The sequence below is a fragment of the Pongo abelii genome, chromosome 5, assembly GCF_028885655.2.
Source record: "Pongo abelii isolate AG06213 chromosome 5, NHGRI_mPonAbe1-v2.0_pri, whole genome shotgun sequence".
Classification (NCBI taxonomy): domain Eukaryota; kingdom Metazoa; phylum Chordata; class Mammalia; order Primates; family Hominidae; genus Pongo; species Pongo abelii.
The window spans coordinates 76,522,120-76,534,170 of NC_071990.2; the positions used below are offsets into that span (position 1 = coordinate 76,522,120).

The 12,051-nt window shown below is 37.6% G+C and overlaps 1 protein-coding gene across 2 annotated transcripts in view; it reads right to left on the bottom strand.

Moving 5' to 3' along the window:
- Positions 1-3,670: 3,670 nt before the first annotated feature.
- IMPG1 (interphotoreceptor matrix proteoglycan 1) overlaps positions 3,671-12,051 on the bottom strand; it is a 161,307-nt gene continuing 152,926 nt past the window's right edge. For both annotated transcript variants that reach the window (XM_009242015.4, XM_002817076.5), the window contains 3 exons: positions 11,743-11,941; positions 5,243-5,315; positions 3,671-3,771 (listed from right to left, as the gene is read on the bottom strand). In XM_009242015.4, the coding sequence (XP_009240290.4) occupies positions 3,694-3,771; positions 5,243-5,315; positions 11,743-11,941 (350 nt within the window). In that variant the 3' untranslated portion in view covers positions 3,671-3,693. The remainder of the gene's footprint in view (positions 3,772-5,242; positions 5,316-11,742; positions 11,942-12,051) is intronic.

Below are 12,051 nucleotides of genomic sequence, written 5' to 3' on the forward strand. Positions count from 1 at the left end.
TGCACCCCCAGTTTGGAAACACTGATACATTTTAGGACACAGAGCACTCCTAGATCTCTACTAAGTTTTAGAATGAATAATGTGTAATTTATAGGATCAGAACCTATGGTTATTAAGACTTGGATCAAGATATGCCTGGTGTATACATTCTTAGCACATAGGAATGGCACTGCCACACTGGAGAAGGTCAGCAGTAAATAGGCATTCTGTACATAAGCCTCATGGAAGGGTAAGATGGAGAGACTGGCAGAGGTAGCACCTACTCTGCCTGGAGCACATCTTTGAGTATGCTTTAGTTCAATTCAAATCACTGTATTCTTTCCCCATTGCTAACCTAATATATGAAACAAGCTTAGCTGTCTCAGTAGTTTTTCAAGAGATAATCAGGAAAAATTAATGCACATTCAAAAGGAGAATCTTCAGTACAAATTTGTTTTTTTTTTTTTTTAAATAGATTTAGGGCCGGGCGAGGTGGCTCACGCCTGTAATCCCAGCACTTTGGGAGGCCGAGGCGGGTGGATCACAAGGTCAGGACTTCGAGACCAGCCTGGCCAACATGGTGAAACCCTGTCTCTACTAAAAATAGAAAACATTAGCCAGGCGTGGTAGTGGGTGCCTGTAATCCCCGCTACTTGGGAGGCTGAGGCAGGAGAATCACTTGAACGCAGGAGGCAGAGGTTGCAGGGAGCCAAGATGGCGCCATTGCACTCCATCCTGGGCAACAAGAGTGAAATTCTATCTCAAAAAAAAAAAAAAAAAAGATTTAGGGAGTACAAGTGCAGTTTTGTTACATGGGTATATTGCATAGTGGTAAAATGTGGGCTTTTAGTGTACCTAACACCCAGATAAGCATACACTGTGCCCAATAGGTAATTTTTCATCCCTAAACCTTTTCTCACCCTCCCACTTTCTGGAGTCTCCAATGTCAGTTATTCCACTCTTTATGTCCATATCTACACATTTAATCCTAATTTGTACCAAGTAGCATCTCACCTTTAAATCACAGGCTTATTAGTTGGCTGTTTTCTTTTTACTTATGAAAATTCATCTAGTCAAACTGTCAATTTTTCCTCATTTCATTAAAAGTGTATATCTAATGCTTTCTCTCAAAATTGATGTACTGGAAATATAAATAAATGCTCCCTGTGTAGAATTTCCACTTGCATCTTGTGCTTTTAATACCATTACAGGGTGTCATGAACAGGTTGTAAATTTTGCACTTATTGCCATGTTTCAGATGGAATAAGTTGGAGAATTCTGGGCTCCTGAAGCTTGATCCAGTCGCCAGGGCTGGAAGCACTGTGTTAGGTGGCTGCAGGAAGAAGCAAGGAACTCAAGGCAATTGAAACTTCTTTGAACATTGGCCCCAAATTTCCTATGTCATCTCCATCCAGGAAACAGGCAGGATTCTGTGTGAGTGACAGCTACTCATTTTGCAGAGATTAGAGACACACCAAATTTTGGCTGCCTTTCTCCAGACCCTTACTAATCTTTGAGAAGACACAGGATGTAAAAACTGGGGACCCAAAGAAGGCTCCTTCTCCCTAAGGCCTTGAATATAGCTGGTCCATTCCCTGTGTCAAGAACCTACCATGATCCTGCTGGGTCCTCTGAGAGTGGAAGGAGACTCTGGCCGTCTCACCTCATCAGCTCTTCCCTGACTGGTTGGAAAAGACCAACCCAAAAGAGGGGTGATCCAAAGAGTGAGAGACACTTCCCACAAAATGGGACCCTCCTCACAGAATATAGGGCTTTTACCTACTTCTCTTTCTCCATAGAAAACTACATTTCCTATACTAGTTAGAGCACAAGTAGTATAGGGAATGTAGGGGGTGAGGACTACATTATACAGGAATGATAGTGATAGATCCTTTTTTCTCCTGATGAAATGTTTTCATGTACTTTTGGTCAGCCTATCATGCTTCTATCATTTGTTTTCCTTTGTGAAGTTCCAGGGATATGGAAGTGGGTAGGTACACCTCTTGCCACCATTCTTTGTTCTGTGGCACCTTGTCATCATATTTCACCTCGAAGTCCTTTTCTCACATTATAGATCTTCACTTTGGTATGCACACACCAAAGTTAGCGTGAGGAAGTAGTCAGTGAAGTTATTATAGGACGACATTGTTCATCTGTGGTGGAAGACAGGATTGGTATGGGAACGGTGATGAAAGCCAGGTGTTTGTGAGGGTTTGTAACCCTCATGGGGCACTACCACTTCCCCCAAAATTGTCTCCATTATTAAGAACATTTTGTTTTCGTGTGTGTGTGTGTGTGTTTGAGACACAGTCTCACTCTGTTACCCAGGCTGGAGTGCAATGGCATGATCTTGGCTCACTGCAACCTCCACCTCCTGGGATCAAGTGATTCTCCTGCCTCAGCCTCCTGAGTAACTGGGACTACAGTCATGTGCTGCCACACCCAGCTAATTTTTGTATTTTTAGTAGAGACGAGGTTTTGCCATGTTGCCCAGGCTGGTCTCAAACTTGTGACCTCAAGTGATCCACCTGCCTTGGCCTCCCAAAGTGCTGAGATTACAGGTGTGAGCCACTGTGCCCAGCCTGTTTTTATTTTTGAAGCTTACTGTTAAATGTTGCTCTTTGTGTTTATTATTTTGTTGTCTGTTGGCAGCATTAAAATTTTCATGCTTAAAATCATTTATTGAATACATAAAACAAATCTAGAGAATATCTACTAAAACATAGGCTCATTAAAAAACCTATGAGTATAGCACTTTTACTTTATTGAAATTAAGGTTTTGTAGCAAATATATCTGACATTAGAACATTTGAAAGAGATAGAGACAGATTCATTTTCATTAAGCAGTACATAAAAAATGGACTGAATTGGATTACATTGATGCCAGTCTAGGTATACAAACACTAAAGTTGGTGCGAGGAAGTATTCTGAAGTTATAGGAAGACATTGTTCATCTGTGGTAGAAGACAGGAATTGATCATGTCATATAGTACAGCTTCACCCTTCTCCCAATATAGCATCTTCTTTAAAATAGCTTTGTGTAGTAACAAGAAAAGTAAGATTTTCCATGGTATGTATATCTGAACCTCAGTTTCTTTTAAAGAACAATTCAAAGATTATTGGCAACAAAACAGTCTACTATGTAAGCAGTAGTTGCGTATAAAACTAGTGTGCCTAATAACTGAATACTGAGGTTTGTGTTTATCAGACATTGTATTGTGGAGCATATATACACTCAATACAGTGCCTACACGCTACATACATTCATGCATTTAGAGAGACCTGCATCTCCCTGCATAAGTAGTCATCTTTTAAATGTACATTCTAGCATATAAAGAGTTTGCTTCCCAATAAATTGTTCAGTCCCTAAACAATAAGTAAGCTGTGCTTGTTGCAAATGATCTGTGAGTAAAATTTTCAGGGAAGGTGGAAGCAAACCTGGCTTACGATCATTTTGACTATCATCCAAGAATAGTAAAAATATGTTTCACTGATTGCATTTGGGGTTTTAATAATAAGTGTCTTTTTCTTCAGAATTTACTGGTTGCCAAGTACATGACTCTTCTATATTTGAAATATGGTGTGTGCTGATTCTCAGTGTTGACTGTATGTCTGGATTTTGATGACCCATGAATATGCCTGCCTCCATTTTCCTTGAGAAAGAAAATCATCTCTCTTGAGACAGCCTAAATGATGATTGTACATTTTCAGCTTTTAATTTCCTTCCCAATCTTGGTGGTTAAATTCTTCATATTCTACGGTCAGTAATTCAGAATTTCTTTTACTGATTACCTGAAAGAGAAATAGTTTTAAGAACTTAAGAAATGCCACCCAAGGTCAAACCAATGGTTCATTCCAATATTACTGCTACTGGTAGATAAGAGGATGTGCTTGCCATTTATGACATCTTCTTTGAAATGTTGAAGATGGCCTCAAAATATTCTTAACTTTATAACCTACTAGAAATGTACTCCATGCCCTCTTAAGCCTATTTAGATTCTCAGGCTGACCCATCTCATGGAGCAGGAGTGGCAGATAGTCTGTGAATGAGTCACCATTTTCCCATCCAACCATAGTAGACACCATTAATGTATTATAGCATGCTTCCTCAGGGAACCCATGTGTCCTCTGAATGTCTGTCAACACAGAAATCCACGTAGCCAGGAATAATCAGCATTGATACTTGTTCCGGCCTTGAACTAAGATGTAGTTCTTCAAGTTTACTTCCTACTGTGAAAATTATCACTTCCTTTTATTTATTTGAAATGTGATCCATAATTCTATCTGGTACTTCAGGATTTAGTTGGACATTTTGTCAATATCAGATCCTGTGTCCTATTGTCATTTTACGGCCCTAGTCTAAACTTTTTCTGTTTTTCCAATTTTCTTTGTTTCAGGAAACCAAAGTGGCACACATTCCCAGTGTGCACTTGGATACATAAAATTATTATTAGCATTTGGTGTGATTACCCCAGTATCCTTATCATATATTAACTATGATAACTTTTGTAGGTGCAAACTTTGAGGCATTTGTTTTTATCCAGCACTGTAGACTTTAGATAAAGTAGACATTGGCTGATTATCACCAATTGTTTCTATCAAAGACTATAATTTTTGAAAATGGGTAGTTTTAGGCTAAAGATTGTCCAAGGTTTTTTCCCCCAAAGTTATTTTAAAAAATTATGTCAACTGTATATAAATTGCTTATAGACAAGTTATTTTCCTTTGTAAAATAAAATTATTTTAGTAACATAAGTTGATTAAGTGACTATTTTAAAAGAGACATTTAGGACACTGAAAAATATCTGAAGATGAACTTTTACGAATTTTTGAAGTTACTCATTGTTCACAAATGATGTTTCCTCATATTTTCTACATATTTATCCTTTAGCTGATTATTATTTGAAATTGAAAGTATATAAAATTATTCAATGCCAGGAATATAAATTATTACTGTAAAGATTTCAACCTTAAAATACATTTGATAAATTACCTGTATATTTTTATAAGAAAAGGTTGGGAATATTATAAAATACTTGGATTGGTTTTGTTATTCTGTTGTTTTATCTACACATTTTGGTTAATCCCAGCCTTCTGACTCTATCCTTCTTGCACTAGAAAATATCCCCCCCTTAAAACAGTAAATTAAAAATAAAAAGTATCTTGCTTATCTCTATTTAAAATAAGAGGGACATAAATATTTTTAATTTCCTTCAAAAGTCAAGTTTAGTAATTGCAACCAACTTAGAAAGTATGATTTTACCTTGTTATTTTGTTGATTTTGAAACTTTTTAACACTAGTTTTGTATGCTTGATTTTCAGAGTGATCTGGCAACCTACAAAAGAAAGCAAAAACATAGTATCTTGTTTCTTGGGCTTATCAACATTAATAGTAACTACATCTTTCTACTGTTTTAGTTTTAACATCATGACAAGTGAAAATTGATAGCATATTTTTGCAGGTGTCTTCCGTTTGAGTTGGAAGAAGTGTGCTTTCAGCATTTCCCCTGAGTTTTGCCTTTTAGTTGGCTTACTATTTCTTAGGCAGGGGTCTCAGAAGGATTGAAGGATTACAAAACATAGATTTATTTCTCAAGTCAAGTTCTGAGTTGTGGTTGCTGAAAAACAACTCTATAATGGCATATTGTTAATAAAATTTAAACCACAATAAACTGTCACCTTATTCCAGTTAGAATGGCTATTATCAAAAAGCCAAAAGATAACAAGTGTTATCGAGGATGTGGAGAAAAGGGAACCCTTATGCTCTGTTGGTGGGAATATAAATTAGTAGTCATTATGGAAAACCATCTGTAGGTTCCTAAAAAAAATAAAAATAGGACTATCATATGATCGAGCAATCCCACTACTGGATATCTATCCAAAGAAAATGAGATCAGTATATCAAAGAGATATCTGCACTCCCATGTATATTGCAGCACCATTCATAATACTCAAGATTTGGAGTCAACCTGTTGTTCATCAATGGATGAATGGATAAAGTGTGATATATGTATTACATATCTAATATATATAATTATATATAATAGAATACTATTGTCATAAAAAGGATAAAATCCTGTTATTTGCCACAACATGGATGAACCTGGAAGACATTATATTAAGTGAAATAAACCAGACACAGACAAATACTGCAAGCTCTCACTCATGTGGAATTTAAAAAGCTGATCTCATAGAAATACAAAATAGAACAGTAGTTACTAGAGACTGGGGAGGGGAGGGAGGAGGGTATCATGGAGAGAGATTGGTCAATGGGTACAAAGTTACAATTAGGTGGGATAAATTCTGGTGACCTATTGCACAGTAGGATGACTGTAGTTGTATATTTCAAAATAGCTAGAAGAGAGGATTTTGAATGTTTTTACTACAAAGAAAGGATAAATGTTTGAGATGATGGGAATGCTAATTACCCTGATTTGATCATTGCACAATGTATACGTGTATTGAAATATCACATTGTACCCCATAAATATGTACAATTGTGTGTCAAATTTTTTTAAATAAAAAATAAATGTTTTTAGACTTTTCTATATACATAATTTCTGTTGATAGTGTATATGCATTTTGCATTTTGTGTTTGTTTTTTCTCTTTGCATTATAAAATGGGTATAATATTTAGGAGCTATCTTCCTATATATATTCCCTTATTAAACTTTTTTCTTTCTCTCAACATCGATTTATTACAATTTCAGGGAAATGGAGAAGGACAGAAAATTTCAGTCCTAGTGCTCGATGGGACTGGTATTTATTTATTTTTTTTAAAGGAAGTTGAGTAACAAGTTTCTTGTTCCCCATCCCACCACCTAAGGCAGCATTTTCAGTTCCTATTTGTCTTGGTCGGGAGATTTGGAGGCTTTGAGAATGCCAGGGAAGGGGCAGATGCCTGGGATCAGAACTAAGAGATTACAGGTGAGGGGAATATGGAACTAGAAAACTTCCAGAAGAACTGTCAAGACCAGGAGAGCCATACCTCACTATATGTTCCAAGCGAACTGAGTTGTCTAAAGTGATTGCTCAAATTATTAATCAGATGGAAGTTTGAACTACATTAAATTGGACTATATAAAATTCCAACCCCTTCCTCCTACAAACCTCCCCCCTAACCGAACCTACCCACTATTCAGTGGAGAAAGAGCTCCAAAGGGAGTTGGTAACAACTATCCAGAGGGAAAAAAACTAGACCTTTTCTCCATTTGAGGTGTAGCATGTGAGTGAACCTGTGACTTTGCTGTGGTTACAACAAGCACTTTCATATGATTAAAACATCCTCATAAATGTCACTTTGTACCATCATTTACTGAAACTGTCCCCTATATTTAGAAACAATTTTCATTATTATAAGTAATGTCACAGAGAGCATATTAGGCCTATCAAATTAAAGGACAAAAGTGAGAATGTTAAGACCTGAGAAGGGAAAGTCAGAATCTACTCTGTTAGATTTAGATTTGCATTTTTTGTGTATGTATACTGATAATTGTGAGTAATAAAAGCCTAACTCATTACACCAAAAAAAGGAAGTTTCAAGTAAGTTCCTAGCATGGCAGAATCTATGTATACAACATCTAAAATTGAGAGAAATGTAAAAATGTATGGAGTATAGTTATAAATATTGGATGGAGGAAAAGAATAGAAGGAAAAATAAAGGGGAAAATGTAAGGAGAAACAATGACAAGTAACTGAAGCAATGGAAACTGCTCTTTGTGTGTCAATGGTAGTCTCAGGAGGGCACCTGCCTTCAGTGTCGTTTCCTTATCTCATCACTTTCAGGTAGAATAACAAAAACGCAGCTAAATTTACAGTTCTTTAGAGAACACTGTTTTCAAAGTTGCAGCACTTGGTGTTCTCATGGATTTGCTTCTGAGTTCAGGTTTAAGTGCCAGGTAGGGATTCTTAGTTTTTCCTTACAGGGCTGCCCTTTGTTGACAGAAACAGCTCCAATAATGCTAGTAGTGAGTAGCTTACACTGAGGGGCATCCAATTTATTCCTTACCAAAAACCATGAATTTATTCCTGTTATTCCCATTAGATAGATGAGAAATTTGAAGCTTAAGGGCAGGGGGTGGGGAAGTGGCTTAAAGTCATACCAAGTTGGGGGCAGAGCTCTTAACTTAAATTTGGGTCTAACTTTAAAGCCTCTAATTGTAACCAGTGTCTAATCTATGGTTGATTGGGTTTTAATTTGTCAGCTAATCCTTATATAAATAAATTTCATCACATAAATGATAGCATCTTGGGACGAACAGAAATAACTGATGGGAGGAGGAGCAGGTCACGGAGATGCACAAGGGACCCTCAGAGCACTGCCGTGGTCCCGTTTCTTCACTGAGAGTCTGTCTGAAGTAGCTCATAGGGGCAACGGGTTTGTCCTCATGCTGAGGATATCAGGGGTTAATACTTAACATTTAAAAAGGAATATTCAGGAAGTTGAAAAGAGCAAAATTGGGGTAATAAGGGAATTTCTCCCTTCTTCCTGAAGAAATTAAGCATCTTTCCCTCCCTCCCTCCCTCCCTCCCTCCCTCCCTTTCTTCCTTCCCCGCTTCCTCTCATCTATTGCCCAGCATCTATCTAGCAGGGTGCCTGGCACATGGTGCTCAAAAATGTTCATTTCATTCCATTAGTCTAAGGAGGGTCAATTTTCCAATGTATTTGAATCCCTCAAGTCCATGTTATGCCCCAGAGACAGGCACAGGTGGAGGAAGTAGAGCACCACCAACCTTTTTGAGAGGTGTTTATTTCCAGATCACCTTATGCCTTGCTTTATTGATCTCACTTACGACAACCTAGAATTAAAGTGATCTTTCTCACTAAAGAAAGAAAAATGTTTAAAATTACGAATTGTACAGCCATCTGAAATAGCAAATAGGGCTGATTAAAATGAAAACGGAATACATTCCTGTTCACAAAAGCTGCATGCAACCCTCTTCTTATTCACTTTAATCCAGCCTTGTTCATTGGCCCTTTCTTCCCACCCCTCAACCTTTCTTTCTTTCTTTTTTTTTTTTTTCTTTTTTTTGAGATGGAGTCTTGCTCTGTTGCCCAGGCTGAAGTGCAATGGCGCGATCTTGGCTCACTGCAACCTCCACCTCCTGGGTTCAAGCGATTCTCCTGCCTCAGCCTCCCGAGTAGCTGGGATTACAGGCATGCACCATCATGCCTGGCTAATTTTTGTGTTTTTGTAGAGAGAGGGTTTCACCATGTTGGCCAGGCTGGTCTCCAACTCCTGACGTCAGGTGATCTGCCCACCTCGGCCTCCCAAAGTGCTGGGATTACAACTCCCAGCCCAACCCTTCTTTTAAATTATACACGTTGGCTGGTCCAAACATAGTGAATTCTCTCAACTGATTGTTTACAGTCAATTGCAGATGGAAATGCTTGTTCTATTTCTTTCCCTCTTCTTACTACTGTGTTTGACTAGCCTAAAAAAAATGTACACAAGTGATACATGAACAGATTCTCATTATTAAAAATCCTGGACCTCAATTTCACTCCATTCCATTGTTAACTGGAGTGATAGTTATGTATCTATTCCACATTTTTATCATGAATTTACTTACACGTTAGATCGAACTATACAAAACTGCCAATATTTGATGATTTGTGACTGACAAAATGGCAGTGCCATATGGTTGAACCTAATATACTTACAGTATTTTTATTAATTTATTACATGTACAGGATCTTTTATGCTGCAATTTGCTTTCTCATTTAATGATACATTATTTTTCCTTCTATGGCAGCTCCAGTAGAGTTATATATATTATTGCCTTTAGCTGCCATGTTTCACAGTAATGTACTGTACTCTAAACATTTCCCTATGATGGGCTATACAATTGTTTCATGACTCAAAGCAGTAATGCTGTGAACATTTTTGTAAGCATATCTTGGTGCACAGGTGCAACTATTTTTGTAGAAATAATTGTCTAAAAGTAGAGTACCTGAGTCAAATTTAAAATTTTATAGATAATGACAAATTTCTTTTGAAAAAAGTCTTTTCCAATTTGTGCATCCACCAGCAATGCTTGATGGAACTAGCTTTCCTCCATATTCCCACACTGAGTATCATCAATCTCCTTTCGCCAAATTCAAATGATATCTCCTTATTGTTTTTGGATTTCCCTGATAATAGTGAGATCCCGTATCTTCTGTATTTTGCTGGTCATGTGGATTTCTTCTATGAATCACACCTCTGTATTTTTTGCTCATTTTAATATTAGGATGTTTGTCATTCTCAGCAAACTATCGCAAGGACAAAAAAACCAAACGCTGCATGTTCTCACTCATAGGTGGGAATTGAACAATGAGAACACATGGACATAAGAAGGGGAACATCACACACCGGGGACTGTTGTGGGGTGGAGGGAGGGGGGAGGGATAGCATTAGGAGATATACCTAATGCTAAATGATGAGTTAATGGGTGCAGCACACCAACATGGCACATGTATACATATGTAACAAACCTGCACATTGTGCACATGTACCCTAAAACTGAAAGTATAATAATAGTAAAATTAAAAAAAAAGAAAAATGGGGAAAAAAATAAAATTAAAAAAAAAGAGTTTTATAATCCTAGCTGGACATTTAGGCCTTTGATCTTTTGAGTTAATTTTTGTATGTGGTGTTAGTTAGGGGTCCAAATTCATTCTTTTCACGTGGATATCTGGTTGTCACACACAGGACCATTTGTTGAAAAAGACTGTTCTTCCTCCACTCAATTGTCTTGGCACCCTTGTGGAAAGTTATTTACCTCATTAATGAATGTATGAGTTTGTGTTCGAAAAAAAAAATTAGGATGTTTGTCTTTATTAATACATGTGGATGTTCATCCTTTGTCTGTAATATAGGTTGCATTATATAGAAACTTTCCTGCTCCCTTTTTGCTCATAAGGCCACCTTCATAACACCCTAAAGTCTGGTTTCTGAATAGAGAGGTCTTTGTATCTTGCCTCCTTTTCCACCTTCTAAAAAGCTTCTCTTAACCTTTCTGTCTGGAAATGAAGGAATGATTAAACACATCATAACACATCTAGAGAATGGACTGTTATGTAATCACTAAAAATGATGCTACAAAAATATTTCATGACATGGGGAAACATTCTAAGTTAAAAAAGAGGACTATAAAACAAGAAAGTCTGATTCTATTGTGCTTTAGAAAATTCCATATAAATCAATTTTATATAGACATGAACACCAAAAGATAACAGTTACTGTGTTGAATTAACTGATTTTCAATTTTATATAAACATGAACACCAAAAGATAATGTGTTGAATTAACAGGATTTTTATCTTTTTTTCTCATAATTTTCTATATTTCCCAGCTTTCTTATGATGAAAGCTATTATGTTTGCTAACAGGAAAGATCAAATTTTATGCGCAAATACATCCCCAATTAAGGTAGTAGACCAAGTATTCAGTCTTTTAAAACTGATATAGGTTCTTTCTTCCTTCCCTATTGGTCTTAAGGAACCCTTGCCGGGAAGCCTAGAGCAGGGTTCTCAAAGTGGGGTCCCAGGACGAGCAGCACCAGCCTTACCTGAGCCCCATCCAGACCTACTGAATCAGAAACAGGGCATAGTAGGGTGCAGCCATATTGTTTGAACAGGCCCTTTTCTGGGTGATTCCTATGCTCACTAAAGTTTAAAAACCATGGGTTGAAAGGACCATATGAATTTACTCTAATAATGGGTTTCTCAGAAGTGTGAGTAATGAGTTCTTGGGTCTGTGAAGTTAGCATGCTTGACCCACCTGCATGGAGCTCCCTTTCCCTGGAGGACCTCACATTCCTTTGTGCCAGGGCCACAGAGGCCTGGTTCCAGACCGTCCAGGCCCCTCTGGCTGTCATATCCTGGTTTGCAGCGACACTCCGCTTCCTCAGTCCATTCGTTCTTTACACACTGGGCAAATTCGCCGCAGGCCAGGAACTTGCAGGGATCTGCTTGATCAGCTGTAAGAAATGGGGCAGATTTTAACGAACGTATGAATATCTAAGCAATGGAACTGGCAGCAGTCAAAGGCAAGAGACCAAATACATTTGCTATTACCTCATTTTGGAGT